Below are 16873 nucleotides of genomic sequence, written 5' to 3'. Positions count from 1 at the left end.
CAGACAAAATAAGAGAGAGGCAGTGCAGGTACAGATCAGGCATCCTGTGTTGCTGGCACCTGAGACTGACAGCGAAGAGTGATGTCAGAGGTTGATGCTAAGATTAGCAGAGTCTCTAGGAGGCATGAGTGGTTACTCAGGAGGTGGTTTACTTGTGAGTAGCACTGCTGACTACAGAGCCACACCCTCAAGCTATTTAAGATGGAGGCGCAGAACAACGTTGGTCATCTAGACATATAATTTTCCGTTCCTGTTTTAAAGACTATATTCTTGGCTTCCTAATTCCTCTATTATCTATTTCCGGGACTCTGGTCAACTGCTAAGACTTTGATAATTCAGTGCTGTAAAGCTTTTGCTAGCATTTAATTTCTTTGCAAAAAGATTGCATAAAGACTGTGTAAATAGTAAAACTCTTATTAATCGGGTGCTGTGCATTTGATTCTTGGGGGGCTTGGCGCTGGGACAGAACAGTAGCTGGAGAGATGGGTCTCCATCTTTTCTTGCAGCAGTATTTTTAGGCACACATCTGTTTTTAATATCACTTGTTGAAGTTTAATTGTTAATAGCTTGGCTGAACACTGATTTGTCTATATCCTTTTGCTTGATTGCAAATATAGTTTGTCTTATTTCATATTTAATATTTTAAAAATATTTTCTCTTTTCACTACAATGAAATCAGCGGTGTAAGGATTTTCCTTTTTAAAAAGATGGGAACATTCCACCCCTATTTTGTTTTTTTCTGATGTGAATCATTATCTTAGCTTTTTCTATAATTATTTTGTTATAGAAATCCACTCTCTTTGCCCTTGATAAAAGAACTGCTTACACTCTGTTGTGAAAGCTGGGTTATAAAGGAGATTGGGGTTATATTAAAATTAAGGCAATAATAAATTAAGGACTCTGAATAGTACCCATTGCACATATTCTACAATGCACGCCCCCCACAAGACATATAAAAGATATGGGACTAAGATAACTTCAACCTTAAAGCCTTCTTGAAAACTGTTAACTTACAAAGCTTTAAAGGAAAAATTAGATAAAAAGGGTTGATGAATTTGTCACAATTTCAAATCATCCTTAAGGCAACATCCAGGTAAAGATAACACTAGTTAAATCAGCCATGCAATTGGATGAATTGGAAATACATTTGCTGTAAAGATTTAAAAGAAAAAGAGATCTGCTTGAAAACTGAAGACTTGATAGGGAAGACTACAAGGGCCATTAATGATAAGGACTTTCTTAGGGAAGTTGATGAACACTGTGGAAGAGAACCATCACATGTAACTAGAAGACAACTGTCAAGAGCTATGTTCCAATTTGCAGGGAAACTTACTAAACATGTGCTATGAAGATATCTTCAATGGAAGTTTACATTTTTGGGGAGTGAGAAGCAGCTGTTTGGAAAGATTCGGTTTATAATTTTGAAGAAAAGTGAAGACAGATTAGAAGTTGTTTTTATTATAAAGAATCAACTGCTAGTATTTGATCTTGGATAGATCAAAGACAATGATTGCAGTGGGTTTATGAGAGATTATACCCTGCCTGTGGCCTTTCTGCAGGTTAAATATAATAACAATATAATAACAGATTGTTAACAGAGGGCTTTGAGGTTTTGCTTTTGTAATTGGAACTGCCTGGATTTTTATAGTAAATAGTTGGTCAGATTGGTTAACTGGTAACAGATTTCTTTATTTATTATATTTTGATTATATATACCAACTTTGTAAATATCGATGTAGATGTTCATAAATTGTAAAACTGTTTTCCAAGAGGGGGGAAACAGCTGTTGCTGAAATATATTTATCAGTATTCAACCAGGGGACATTTTATGTGTATTTCAACTCAAAATTATCAAGTCCAGCTGTTAAAGACTCATAACAATGAAATGTTCAATTTTATAACCCAAACTCCACTAGGTTGCGTCAGAAGGCACTGTCTTTCTCTTCGCTCAAGGTTTAGACATGTCAATGGAAAGACTTAAGGATCAGAGTTTCTTAACAAAGAACACTTACGAGGTGCGCACTTCCTGGGTTGACTTCTGGAGATTGGCATTTTTATCCCCAAGGCGCTTGACCAATGAAGCCAGCATCTTGCGTTGATTCTTGACTGCATCGTCCAAGAACTGGTACCTACAAAGAGATTATTCCAAATATTTGTATCAAAATGTAGCATCAGAATGTACACTATATACACACTGTTAGATAACCAACTGCATGAGAAAGCTTCCTAACCTATTTGACATTACAGGGACTTAATGTTAATTTACACCAAACAAGACCGGAATTGCCACTGTTAAATGACATGGTCATAGTGTGACATCACATGGCTGTGCCACTTAGCGATAGCAATTCTCTCAGTCTTAAATGCCTTTGTTAAGTAAGAATCACATAGGTAGTTAATAAAGGAAGACCCTATTCTGATCCAACCTTAACAGGAGCAAGAATAACCCTCTTTATTTACTTCTTACGAATGAATTGCAATTCACTCACAAAAATCCAGGAAATAGTCATTCAAGGAGTTAACTGCATGCAGTAACAGACCTTATCAGTTCCTTGAGATAATTGCAAGCCATAATTGCAAGCTGTGAGCTCCCAGCTGAAAGACTACAAATTAAGCTCTGGCAAGCAGGCTTTGTGGCACAGAACATAATGAGCAACATCTGAAAAAGAAAACTGTTGCCTCCAAAAACAATTACTCTCCTTTCCTTCTATTTATTCCCCAGCCAGTTGGGGCCATTCAGCATCCACATGTCTTTGCTTCACCAGCTGATTCCTTGTCCTCCATTGTTCACCTCTCCTAACTGCTCTGCAGATGTCCCAGCTGTTCTTCCTCCTCACTCTAAGGCGGCTGTGAAATGTCAGATGGCCTTGGCTTTATCTTTATATCCCACCCATCTGTCAGAGGTCATCGTCAGAGCCTACTGGCCACAAGAGACCCACTTGACTGCAACCCTTCACTTCCTGCTGGCTTCCCCATGGATTTTGCTTGTGGAAAGCCACCAGGGGGCATCAGAAATAATGACTGTATAACTGCAGTATCATTGTCACAGCTGGAAGTCCAAGGATCCAAGGCCAGAGAAAAAAGAGTACTGCTAGACATAAAGACGACAATCTGCTTGATAGCACACATATCCAATTATCTTTTAACACATTATATTGGGTTTTTTTTTACCCTTTTCACAAAATGGGAGAAGAACTAATGAAAGCTGCTGAGGACAGAAACAGACTATTTTTCCTATGTAACGGAAAGTGCATATATGTATTCCAAAAAATAAAGGAAAAGCAAAGTTAGGATGGTTATTTGAAACTGTTACCCAGAAACTGTACCATTTGCCACGTCCTCAAAGAGTACTTAATACTCAAATACAAAATGCTCAGAATCTCAGGAAATAGAACTAAATATATTAAAATCACCTCATTCTCGTGCAGATACCGTGTTTCCCCGAAAGTAAGACAGTGTCTTACTTTCTTTTTACCCCCAAAAGCCCCACTACGTCTTACTTTCGGGGTATGTCTTACATTGGAAAAAAATTGAAAGGGTCACGTTCCCGAAGGCATCTCCCCAGAGTCCAGAAGGGCAGCCGCAGGACAGGAGCCTTGTGAGCCCTTTTCCAAGTTCAACCTCAGGGCTCCAAGCGGCGTGCACGCGTGGAGCCACAGACGCGTGTCGGGGAAGCGTGTGTCTGGAGGGGAGGAGCCGCTCTGCGCAGTTGGGCAGCCCCACCTGCCTGCCAGAAAGAAGGCGGGCGAAGGAGGGCGCAGCTCCGGCCGCTCGCCTCGGAGCTGATCGGCCTCGCTGGCCGCTTGCAGCCGAGCCTCGGCAGGACTCGGTTGCTGGGACGAGTGCCTTCGCTGCAAGCCGCCGCCCGCTCGGCTCGCTTCGGACCAGCGCCGTCCTTCGCTTTGCCAAGCCAGGGAAGAGGCGGTGGCGCCGCGGCGAGGCGAAGGCGAGGGGCACGTGGGGATCTTGGAAGCGACGTCATCGGGCTCCCCCCCGGCAATACCCCCGTGTTTCCCCGAAAGTAAGACATATGTCTTACTTTCGGGGTACGGCTTATATTAGCCGACCCCCCTGAAACCCCCGATACGTCTTACAATTGGGGGTGTCTTACTATCGGGGAAACAGGGTATCATTACCATTGGGGGGAAAATGTCACCACATGGCAAAGACATACAGGAGTATATGAGACCTGAAAGGGCTGTTAATCCTGCTGGCCCAGAATAATGAATCCTACATTCCCAGAAAACTGAAGAATCATTCAAAATTAGCAGGAATATGATTATGCAATCAACAGAAGAGCTTACTGGTGATCTTTGTGAGCATTCAGCTGACAGTCCCGGCATGTCAGGGTGTCGCAGGTATCACAGAACAGAACAAGAGGCTCCAGCTTATGGACAGAGCAGTAGATAGTTTTCTCCCTCGCCTGTGACTTGGAGGATCCTCAAGAGAAACAGTAACAGAATATAATTAATTATATGAACAGTTTGGCGTGCAGGGACTAAGGGTATAGGACAGTGATGACGAACCTATGGCACGAGTGCCACAGGGGGCACACGGAGCCATATCTGCTGGCACGCGAGCTGTTGCCCTAGCTCAGGTCCAGCGTGCATATGTGTGCCAGCCAGCTGATTTTTGGCTGGCACAGAGGCTCTGGGAGGGCGTTTCTGGCTTCCAGAGAGCCTCCAGAGGGATGGAGGAGGGCGGTTTTACCCTCCACCAGCTCCAGGGAAGCATTTTCAGCCTGGGGAGGGCAAAACACGAGCCTACTGGGCCTACCAGAAGTTGGGAAAAAGGCCTTTTCTGGTTTCCATAGGGTCTCCTAGGGGTGGGGGAAGATGTTTTCGCCCTCCCCAGATATTGGAAATATGGGTGTGGGCACTTGCGCACGTTCTTTTGGCACCAAAAAAAAAAGGTTCCCCATCACTGGTATAGGATATGTGAAGGTATAGGATTGGTTCACACACTAGTGCACGCCCACACCCGTTCCCTCCCCCCCATGCATGTGCACACACCCCGTGCCCCCTACGCATGAGCACAACTCCCCACCCCCACACATGCGCAAGACCTCATTGAAGCCTAGGATGGTGAAAAAATGGCCAACAGGCAAAATGCAAATTTGGAAAAACAGACTTCCGGTTTGCCCTTTGGGCCGTTTTTCACAATCTGGAGCTTCAGAAACAGCCTTCCTCAAGGCTGAAAATCAGCTGGCCAGGACGCCCACTGTTTAGCATATCTTCCAAGTCTTTACATTATTTTTTTTTTCATACCAGCCTTCTGATTAGGATCATGAGCCCTTCTCTTTCTGTTACTGCATACCTGTAGATCGAACTGTATGGTCCTTAGTGTATTTAACTCTCTGATGGGCTTCCACACATGTGTCACACAGGGGCTCTTGACACTCCACACAAAAGCTGGTGGCAGGGGCATTATCTTCGCAGCTAGTGCAACACTAATAAGAAAAGGCTACTGATCAATCAATCAATCAATAAAAAAGAGAGTCTCATCTCCAGCTCTGGAGATATAAAATACACAAGTCACATTCAGAAAGCAAACATTACCTGATTAGCATCTCTAGCATCACCAAGGGCTTCCGTGTCACCATCCCTCAAAAAGTAGTTCTCCACAATGTCTTTTAGATAACACTGATGTTTGCAAACTGGGCAGTCAACCACTGGGAAATAAAAAGGAAATTTGAAATTTACAAGTGTACAGAACAAAAACAAATACAGTGATATCTCATCTTATGAACTTAACGCTGCTGTTCTGTTCGAAAAAACTTCCTAATATTATGTTCCCGGGTCTATTTGACCCGGACTGCAAATTGATCATTTTAGGTACTTATATTTGGTCTTTTTGAAAGCTTTTTTCACCTGGAAACATGTTTGAACATTTCTGCACACAATGGAATGAAAATTGAACTGAAAAAATTAATCCTTATTGGTTTATTTTGCACATAAATGTGCCTCCCCCCCGTTTTTGTGAAAGTTTTTTTCAATTTATGGATAGTTTTGCTTGCAAAATGCAGTCTATTTTACTAAAGTTGGTGTGGGATTGGTAGCTTGAACATTTCTGCACACAATGATATGAAAATTGAACTGAGAAAATTAATCCTTATTGGTTTATTTTGCACATAAATGTGCCTCCCCCCCGTTTCTGTGACATAGTCTTCACTTTATGGATAGTTTTGCTAGCAGGATACATTCAATTTTGCTAAAGTTGGTGTGGGATTTGTAGCTTGAACATTTCTGAACATAATGATATGAAAATTGAAGTGGAAAAATTGATGCATATTGGTTTATCTTGCATATAAAGTTATTTTAATTTATATAAAAATTATGCTGTTAATTTCAAACTTACATACTTTTTTTAGTAAAATGGATTTCTTTCATAAAATTAGTTATCTGGCTACAATGTGGTTGATTTTCAAAAGGATATTCCAAATATTTCTAGACAAATATGTATAAACAGTGACAATAATGGCACACAGCAAGGCTGGGGGGAGGTGTCCCTTTTGTGGCAAAAATAAACCAATAAGAACCATTTTTTTCAGTTCATTTATATTTTTCTTATATTCAGAAATGTTCAATTTAGTATATCAAACCTTTTGGGGGAAAATTCCTTAGGGATTTGTAGCCTTAAAAAATAGAAATTGACACGAAATTCAGAAAGGATGGGGGGAGGGGCTTTTTGATCAAAATAAAAATATAAGTCTCAATTTTTCCAGTTCAATTTTCATATCATTATGTTCATAAATGTTCAAACTAGTTTTCCAGTTGAAAAAGTTTTCAAAAAGATCAAATTCAAGTACCTAAAAAAAATATTTTTGGTCCGGTCATATACGAACAGAAACAGATTCGAAGTTATGATTTTTTTTTGCCCAGAAAACAATTAGCCACCACCCCAAAAATATTTTTTGATGATCAGCATTGTTAAATTGAGTAAATGGATGCCTAAGATTTTAAAGAATATTTCGGATTTGGAGCATTTAAAAAAAAAAGTGAAAATGGTTGCAAGCAGCCGAGGGGGGGGGGGGCCTTATTTCTGATGTTAAAAAACCAGTAAGAATCATTTTTTTCAGTTCCTTTATATTTTTCTTATATTCAGAAATGTTCAAGGTACCATTCCCACACCAACTGCAGTAAAATAGACTGCATTTTGCAAGCAAAACTATCCATAAATTGAAAAAAACTTTCACAAAAACGGGGGGGAGGCACATTTATGTGCAAAATAAACCAATAAGGATTAATTTTTTCAGTTCAATTTTCATTCCATTGTGTGCAGAAATGTTCAAACATGTTTCCAGGTGAAAAAAGCTTTCAAAAAGACCAAATGTAAGTACCTACAATGATCAATTTGCAGTTCGGGTCAAATAGACCCGGGAACATAACATTAGGGAGGTTTTTTTTTTCAGCAAGAAAGAAACCTCCCACCCCCCAAAAAAAATTCTCATAGAGAGAACCCCTGAAATGATGAAAACTCATGAAATTTCAAGTTTCAGATATGCAGGGAAAATTTTTTACAGGGACTCAAACTTGGCTTCGGGTCACATACGACCAGAACAGCAGGGTTAATTGGTTCCGGGACGGTTTGTAAGGTGAAAAGTTTCCCATAGGAATCAATGGAAAAGCAATTAATGCGTGCAAGCCCAAAACTCATCCCTTTCGCTAGCCGAAGCACCCGTTTTTGTGTTGCTGGGATTTCCCTGAGGCTCCCCTCCATGGGAAACTCCACCTCCAGACTTCCATGTTTTAGTGATGCTGCAGGGGAATCCCAGCAGGGGAATCCCAGCTGCGCAAAAACGGGTGCTTCACTGGCAACGGAAGTCCGGAGGTGGGGTTTCCCAGCGAGGGGAGCCTCAGCGAAATTGCAGCATTGCAAAAACACGGAAGTCCTCGAAACCCCACCTCTGTGTTTTTGTGATGCTGCAATTTCGCTGAGGCTCCCCTCGCTGGGAAACCCCACCTCCAGACTTCCGTTGCCAGCGAAGCACCTGTTATTGCGCAGCTGGGATTCCCCTGCAGCATCGCAAAAACACGGAAGTCCAGAGGTGTTGTTTCCCATGGAGGGAAGCCTCAGGGGAATCCCAGCAGTGCAAAAATGGACGCTTTGCCAGCAACAGAAGTCCGGAGGCAGGGCATCCCAGTGGCGATAGCTTGGGTGTCTAAGGTGAAAAGTTTGGAAGAAGAGGGGGGAAAATCTTAAACCCCGGGTTTGTATCTCAAAAAGTTTGTATGACGAGCAGTTTGTAAGACGAGGTATCACTGTACTTCTTTTCAAATAACACTCTAGCCACATTTTCAGCAACTTTTCAAACGTAAGATGGCATCTGATTTATTATTAAAATCAGCACTTTGAATTGAATTTGGAAACTTAACATATTTTTCGGACTATATGATGCACCATAGCATAAGATGCACTAAGATTTTGAAAGGCAAAGAAGTTTTTGCCCTCCCCAGCCCCAGGAGCACACTACAGGGCTCCCAAACCCTTTGCATGCCGTTTTTGCAAAAAAAAAAAAACAGAGCCAGTTTTTCACCTCCCAAATAGTTGTCACGTTTTTGCCCTTTGTAGCCCCTAGGAGCACTCTGCAAGCTTCCCAAACCGTCTGGGCACCCCATTTTTGCAAATAACAAGACCTGCAGGGTGGGACTTTTGGAAACCAAAAATGGTTGTATACAGTGCCAACATTTCCACCCTCCTTTAGGGGGTGTCTTTTATTCCAAAAGTTCAGTATTTACTGGCAATCAAGGCTCAGAAAATTATTATATTATATAATATACAGTCCAGATATTCACAGCCAACCTGGAAATAGTGTTTGCAGGAGCTATAGTACACTCCAGCATTGTAACAAGGCCCCTACACAAACACACACAGGACTTTCTCACTGACTGGGCACCCAACTCACTATCCAAATTGTCACTGCAATAGCTACTATCTTCCGTATACACAATCATCAGGTATATGCTCAGAATAGAAAAATATTCCAATAAAAGACAAGTCTAGAGTTTAATAGTGTTGGTAATGACCTATAAAGCCCCACATGGCATTGGACCAGAATACCTATGGGACCGCCTTCTGCCGCACGAGTCCCAGCGGCTGATTAGGTCCCAGAGTTGGCCTTCTCCAGGTCGTCGACTAAACTATGCCGTCTGGCAGGACCCAGGGGAAGAGTCTTCTCTGTGGTGGCCCCGGCCCTCTGTAATCAACTCCCCCCGGAAATTCGAATTGCCCCCACCCTCCCCATCTTCCACAAGATGTTAAAGACCCACTTATGTTGCCATGCATGGGGGGACTGATTTCCCCCCCCCCTTTGTTGATTATAGCACTTGAGAATGGTATGATTGTGTAGTATTGATTGTTTTAATATTAACGGGTTTTAACTTCAGTTTTACTACTATTAGATTTGTACCACTGTTTATTGTATTTTATTATTGTTGTGAGCCGCCCCAAGTCCTTGGAGAGAAGCAGCATTCAAATCTAATAAATAATAATAATAATAATAGTAGTAGTAGTAGTAGTAGTAGTAGTAATTATTATTATTATTATTATTATTATTATTATTTCTTCTCTTCTAAAATGAGTAAGTTGAGATGTGGCAAATAAAATGGATGAACTAGTCACATCATCTCAGGAAGGTATTTAAACTAAACTGCTTTTTGTTGGAAAAAGAACAAATCCTTGCAAATAATTCACTGCTACATTTTTATGAGAAATCCTTTCTCTTAACTTCACAGGCGCCTTTTTATTTAATTTTATCAAGTGAAAATAGAATAACATTCCAGTTACCACCATACTTTTGGCCTTGAATTACTAGAAGCTAAGCTGACATCTGGAAACTTTATCTCATTAGTCCTAAAAGCAAGTATTTCAGAAAAGGTCAGACAAAAAAGCAAATTAAATAAATAAAAGCAATAAAACAAACAATATTTTCACTTGATAAAATAATATAAACATGTTCTTAAAGCATGTTCAGAATCCAATATTTCTACTTTCTATTATCAGGCTTGCTTATGTGTTTATTAGCTTAATTCTTTCCATTCGCTTCTCATTTGTATACTCGCCTACTGACTTTTGGATAAGTCAGTAGGTAGGTGCAGGCTTCAAAAAGCAAATAATATTCTTTTTTTGTCCCCCCTCCTCCTAGTCATTTCCTCATTCATTGCTGTTACTTAGTATCCAAAGTATCTTCATCTTGCCAGACACAGCAACTTGCAACAAATAATCTTATTCTTATTTTACAAAAGAAATGTTTATAACAGGGCTTTGTCATTTAAATTCAAAATTTAAATTCAAAAGGAATCCTATCAGTATGAGGAAATAACTCAGTTTCAAATTAAAGTACAGTATAGCACCACGAGAATCTATAATACGGGTGCAATTTCCATGCCAAACCAATTACGTTTTAAATTTTGCTTAGGGAAAAAAAAGTTGTTTGGATCACATTGCCCACATCTGATCTAGATCCAATTAAAATCATTTGGAACTTATCGCACATAACAATTTGCTGCCATAACTTTAATTATATGAGACATAGTTTGCACAAGAAGTTTGCCTGAAACTTTTATATGCACACATCATTTCATCTCATATTATCATGTGGTTTCCTTTCTCAAGACATCTTGCTCTGCATTCTCCTTGAAATTAGCAATGGCCCCATCCTAAATGATGGCATCCTGTCACCCAAAGGGATTGGCAGAATTCAGCAAGGCAATAAGCTGCATTTTCGACTGAACCAAGAAAATAAATTCTGATAAGGTGTGTTTACATGTAATCATGTACTGTATACAGGATTTTCTGTGAATGTAGATGAATCAAGAAAATAAACTATAATAGGTTATGTATGTATTGAACACTGCTTTTTGCCTTGCTGAATTAACATACATACACTCTCACACATCATGTATACCAGATAGAATGTATGTGTTTACATTACATGTACACAGATCTGCCTATAACCAGATGGTGTACAGAAACAGTCCTATTTACATAGGATAGTCCCAGAATTAAAATTTTAATAGGACAGGATAGGCTCAGTATTTAGTAATGTTTTAAAAACTGGGGGAGGGAGGGATACCCTATCATATGTTCAATGTAAGCAAGACAGACATTATCCTTAGAAGGCAACCAAAATTTGCTATTTAGCATAACTGTACAAGGTTAAGTATCTTAGAATATGGTTGAACATACCTCAAATTAAAATCATTTTGTTAGGTTTGTTAAGACGTTAATGTACAAATAGTTTTGCCAGAGAGCAACTTTGTTTTAACACTTTCTATCACCCATCTTAGTTACACCCATTGTCCTTGTTTGGAGTGTATGAGCACAAAGATTTTGCATATGGCTAAGTTTACAACTACAAGATCTACATCAAAATGTATTTGACTAGACCTTCTGATCTTAAACAAAAGTCTGAATCTTCCAGGAAAAATAGAAAACAGCTGCCAGTAGTATACTTAAATATGCAAATTATTTTTATTTTGCTCTCATTTTCATCTGTACATAATTTAGCATTGTATGATTAGTTCTAAACAGAACTTAAAGACTGAATAACATTAATTCGCAGCCTATTCTCAAGTTTCAATTCGCCATGAAGTACACTATATTTTCTTGATTATAACAAAAATGTTTAATTGCTTGTCAGTCAAGTTTCTACCAATTTGAACTGTTTCCCAATCGAAGATATTCAGTTAGCATATGAGAAGATAAAAGTTCCTAATATGTTTAGATCAGGAGTTTGTGTGTTCTAAAGAGGGGGGGGGATTGTTTTTATGTGCTACTTTAAGTGCCATTTACTCTTGCTAAAATGTCTTCTCTGGTGTTTCTCATTGTCAGCAGCCTGAACACATGAAACTTCCAACTCCCAGAATTTTCCAGCCAGCATGCTGCCAGAGGAATTGTGGGGGTTGAAATTAATATATCTTTAAGTGGACAAAATCAATAAAACTCAATCCTGTAAAATCCCAATAGAAAAATAGTTAAGCCTTCAATTCTGTTATTAACTCCACAAAATAACAACCTGCACACTGCTTTTAGCTAGAAGAAAAATGAGAAAAGGATAAGTTTTTATCTCATGCCATGCACAATAGGAAATGGATATCTTTTTTTAAAAAAAATCTATTCAAATCTATAGCCTAGCCTGAAGTTCTGAGAGAGATTTATCAAGAAAAGATACAGTCCCTGGCAGGAGGTAGCTATTGATCTGAAAATGGTACTAAGGACGTATTGTACAGTTCTTGCCTTGTTATGGCTGCTGTTAGATAAGAGACCGCCATCAAAACCTTTGGGAGAGATTTATTTAGACTTCAATTCTTTCCCCTTCTTTGCAATGTAGATAAGCTATATTTATGGGCATACAATTAAAGGGCCAAACCAAAATCAGACCTGACATTTTAAGAAGAGGCGGGGGAATAAACTGCACTGCTGTGTGGTGGTGGTTTTCCATTTTTTGCTGCTTTCCACCTATCAGAATGCTATAGTGACTGTCTGATCAACCTGATCTGCTACGGTACTGCTCCAGACAAATGAACATGTGTTCTTAGTTCTCTAATTCTGCCAGAAATATACAGTATTCATTCATTTTGGGGGTTGGGTGGACGTTTTGAGAACCAATGTCAGAACCTCCACCATTTGCTAGCTACCAGGGGGAGGATGGAAGGCTAACTATTTATGTTATCTTCTAGAGACATCATCAAGGACAAAGCACTGAAAATGGAATGCAAATGGCCTTGAGGAAAGAGTTCCCAAAACAATTTATTCAAATTCTATTGGACAATAAGGGACTTGGCAAGAGGAAGTAACTGAAGTTTCAAAATAATTTATTCAAATACTCTTGGACAACAAGGGGCTAGCAAGGGAGAGGATCTGAGAAATAATTAAATGGGGAAAGTTAACTGGGAAAGTTTGGTGTGAACTTCAGTTATAACTTTGCTATACTGTATCCACTTTAGCCTTTACTAAAGCAAACCCTTCACATCAAATGAGGTAGAGAATCATTTTTATTTAGGTGACCAAGTTGGGGCAGAGCTGGCAAACAATTTTGTCTAATGGTTAAGGCACCTGGCTAGAAAGTGGAAAGTTCAAATGCCGCTTTAGGCATGAAAGCCAGCTTTGGGCAGTCTCTCAGTCCAACTCCGTTCCTTGTAGGGGAAATAGGAGGAATGTTTATTAGATATTTTTCCCACACTGAGTTACTTTTAAAAACAAAGACGGGGTATAAATAAAGCAGGGTGAAATGTTCCTGGTTTGTTCATGCCTGTCATCAAAGAGCAGGAGGCTCTGCCCACCTGCCGCCATTTGGGTTTTTACTTTCTGCGCATGTGCAGAGGGTAAAAGAACCCAAATGGCAGCATCCAGGCAGGCAGGTGGAGCCGCACACTCCCTTTGTGACCAGCTCTCCAACAACTGACAGGCAGGAGCAAACCAGGAGCATTTCATCTCTGAAATAAAGCTTTTTTAAAAAATCACCTTTTATTGTTTTTACAAATAACTCAAGGCAATGAACATTCTAACAACTACTCCTCCCTTTTTTCCCCACAACTACTACCCTGTGCTGAGAGCAGGAGCAATTGGTGCAAAGTCACCAGTTTTCATGTCTTAAGATAAGACTAAACTGTTTCTTGTTTTCCAGTCTGGTGCAAGTCTGAAGACCTTTTGGGGTTACTCTCTCCTCCATCTTTATTTATAAGGCAAGCAATATGTTTCATTCAGAAGTACTTTTTTTTCAGTCAAGCAACACTTTAGCCAAGACTGAAGCAATGATTACATCCTGTTTCTCCTCCACTCTCCTGCTGCCTTTCCTCCTCTTTTGTGATAAGAAGGCAACAAAACAGTGAATTTCAAGCATTTTTAAGTTAACTATTTTTTGCCTGTAGTGTAATTTGTTAAATCTGTATAGTTAGTATTTGTAAACCCATTCACCCCCACCTCCATTCTCTTAAGAATTTAGCAGGACATTACTTATACTTGACAGGCACTTTGGGCTAGCAGAACTTTTGTATTCTTTGATCTTACTCTGGAGATTGGATTATTTTAGTGGATTATTTTCCCACATGTTGCTTGGTCACTTCCTTTTTTTCAGTAGCCTTCTAAAATCCTTCAGCAATTAGCCTGGCTCTGGAACAAGTTTGTCTCCAGCAGTTAAAGTTACTAATCCATTATGATTTGCCAGCCATCACTTCTTTCTTTCCAAAAGCCCAAAACAACCTAGCCCAGAGGTAGGCAAAGTTGGCTCTTCTATGACTTGTGGACTTCAACTCCCAGAATTCCTGAACCAATCATACTAGCTCAGGAATTCTGGGATTGAAGTTCACGTGTCATAAAAGAGCTAACTTTGCCTATCCCTGGCCTAGGCCAACTCTTCTCTTCCTGCTAGCAGGTCATCCCCCTTTCTCTGTCTCCATTCTTAGCTCCAGCATTTTTGTAGGTGGGTGGTGAAAAGCTTTTTATCTATTATTTTCCCAGTCTGTCTCCCACTGTACTTATCAAAGTTAAACAATACAGTTCAAGTCTTACTAAACATATCAGGATTGCAGTTTTCAGCTTGCTACAATCTATGTTTCTCTCCTACACATACAAAATTCAAAAGAATAACAGGATCAGGTGTGGATAATCTTGCCTGTTGGTACTACAAAATAAGGATCTCCCCCCCCTGCCCCCCCATCTGCTCCTACCCAAAATATTAAAGTGACACAAAAATATTGGCGGAAGGTTACTCTATATTTTTACATACACACTACTTAAAAGTCCTTACTCAATTGCAATAACCTCCACCATGTTAATTATCATATATGTTGGCCAGCTAATTGAATGACCCTTAGAGGACTGTTTAGTATATCACTCTTTCCAGTAAACGTGCCTTTGCTGACCTAGATGAAATAGAAAGAACACATTCATAGCATATCATATTTTTTAAAATGTAAGAAGCTGTATCACAAGTGGAATGGGAATCAGAAAATTGAACAAGCTCAGCTCAAAGCAAGCAGCATATCAGACAGGTCTCTTGTTGCCCAACTCCTTCTAAAATTCAAAAATGCAGACTATGTATAATATAAGAAATGTTACGCAACTTCAGGCTGCTAATTAAAAATAATTCTAATAAGATTATTCAGCAGTTGTAGTCAGTGCATGTTTATTGGGTAGATCAGCTACTGTCATATTACACCATCACCAGGATTTTATTAGTGTTTTCAAATGCAATTCAAATTTTATCAAGCTCTATATGGTTCTGGGGCACTTATCTAGAAATTATCTCCTGGCCTGTCTACCTTTTTGTCTGCTATAGTCTGTTATTCAAGCAGAATATTTTTTCCTGCATTTTGATATTTTAGGGTATAATAAGACTTATATTGCCCACTCCACGAACAGCCAACCCTCTCAATCTGGGAATTGTATCCTTTCTTTCTTTCATGAATTCAAGAAAGTATACACATAACCTTCATTTACTTGGAAAACTAGGATCCAGCATTATATCTGCAGCGTGCTCAATTTTCCAGAAAAGGAGAAAACAGTTCAGCATGCTTGCCTGATTTGAATAGTTCACATACGAGTTCTCTCTTTCCATCCAAGGGCTTAAATATGTCCCTGCACATAGAGAATATTTGTGCCCCAAAAATCGCATTTAGCGCTATAAGTAGTCCTCAGGTCATGGCAATTTGTTTTGAGAAATTTGTTAAGTGAGTTTTGCCACATTTTACTATTTTTCTTACCACATTGTTTAAGTTAATCACTGCAGTTAAATGACCTTAGGTCACAAATGCGAGTCAGCTGTCAAAGCATCTGAATGTAAATCACATGACCATGGAGATGTTATAGGAGTCGTAAGTGTAAAACCTTTTTTCAGTGCCGTTGTAACCTTAAACTCCTAATTATGTTTCATCTTGGCAAATGAATTGTTTTAAGTTGAGTACTACCTGTATAGACAAGCTCTTAAATTTTCAAAAGCTTCCATAACCCATTTTGAAATCTTGGGGTTTTTTTAATTTTAAGGGCCAAGATGAAAGATAATTAGGAGTCAAGATTACTCTAGAGAAATAAAAAATAATGCTATAATGCAAAAGTAAGGGTGCATGCACATATTGTGGTCCTTATTTCTGGCAATTGTTTCATTCAGGGTGCGGTGAAGACTAGTTTTTAATGACATGATAATCTGTAGTTAACAATAAACAATGATAATGAAAATTTGAGCATCCTTCCAGTCACCAATAAGCTAAAAGGTAGTTTGACTCTTACAATGCAATCCTCTGTGTAGACAATGTCCGTTCAGGAATTTGCTATTACATGGTTTTAAGATGAGATAGATTTTTAAAAATGCTTTTTTATTGAATTAAGGTAATTCAGAAATGTTACTACAAATAAGTGTCTAAGATTGATGTTAGGGCTTGATGATGCTAGCTCTCCTGTTGCATCCAAAATACATGATATTTTCCTCTTTAGGGGAACATTTTCTGAGGGGGGCGACCCCCCCCCCTACAATGAATTAGCTAAAATACGGATTTGCTATTTTACAGCCCGCAAGGCTTGAGAATTACAACCAGCTACTTCCTTTTCTAAAATGAATTTGCGGTGGGGAGGCTTCGAGAGGTTTTCCCCATTGATAAAAGCCGCCTTACTACTTAAAAGGGGGTGTTCTGTGGCCTCCTCCCCCCTCCCCCGCTTCACCCATCTCTTCCCGGGCTCCACTTCTCGCGATAGGCGCTTCAAGGCTCAGCAAACTCGACTCGTCGGAATCCGCATGGCCACGCCTCTCCGGCTGCATCCCCGGCCGCCATACATCCGTCCTTCCCGCGAGGAAGCAAAATAATTTCCACACCCCCTCCTCTCCAAGCCCCATTCCCTGCTTAAGCAAAAGCAAGCCAATGCAATTTGCTCCCCACAC

General features: G+C 39.7%; 1 protein-coding gene across 1 annotated transcript in view; it reads right to left on the bottom strand.

Moving 5' to 3' along the window:
• TRIM28 (tripartite motif containing 28) overlaps positions 1-16873 on the bottom strand; it is a 45149-nt gene that overhangs the window by 27328 nt on the left and 948 nt on the right. The window contains 4 exon segments of the mRNA XM_070727950.1: positions 2013-2129; positions 4305-4440; positions 5317-5449; positions 5559-5671. Coding sequence (XP_070584051.1) covers positions 2013-2129; positions 4305-4440; positions 5317-5449; positions 5559-5671 — 499 coding nt within the window.

The sequence above is a fragment of the Erythrolamprus reginae genome, chromosome Z (genome assembly GCF_031021105.1).
Source record: "Erythrolamprus reginae isolate rEryReg1 chromosome Z, rEryReg1.hap1, whole genome shotgun sequence".
Lineage (NCBI taxonomy): Eukaryota > Metazoa > Chordata > Lepidosauria > Squamata > Dipsadidae > Erythrolamprus > Erythrolamprus reginae.
Note: the sequence above shows the minus strand (reverse complement) of the source record. Positions and strands in the feature narration are given on the sequence as shown.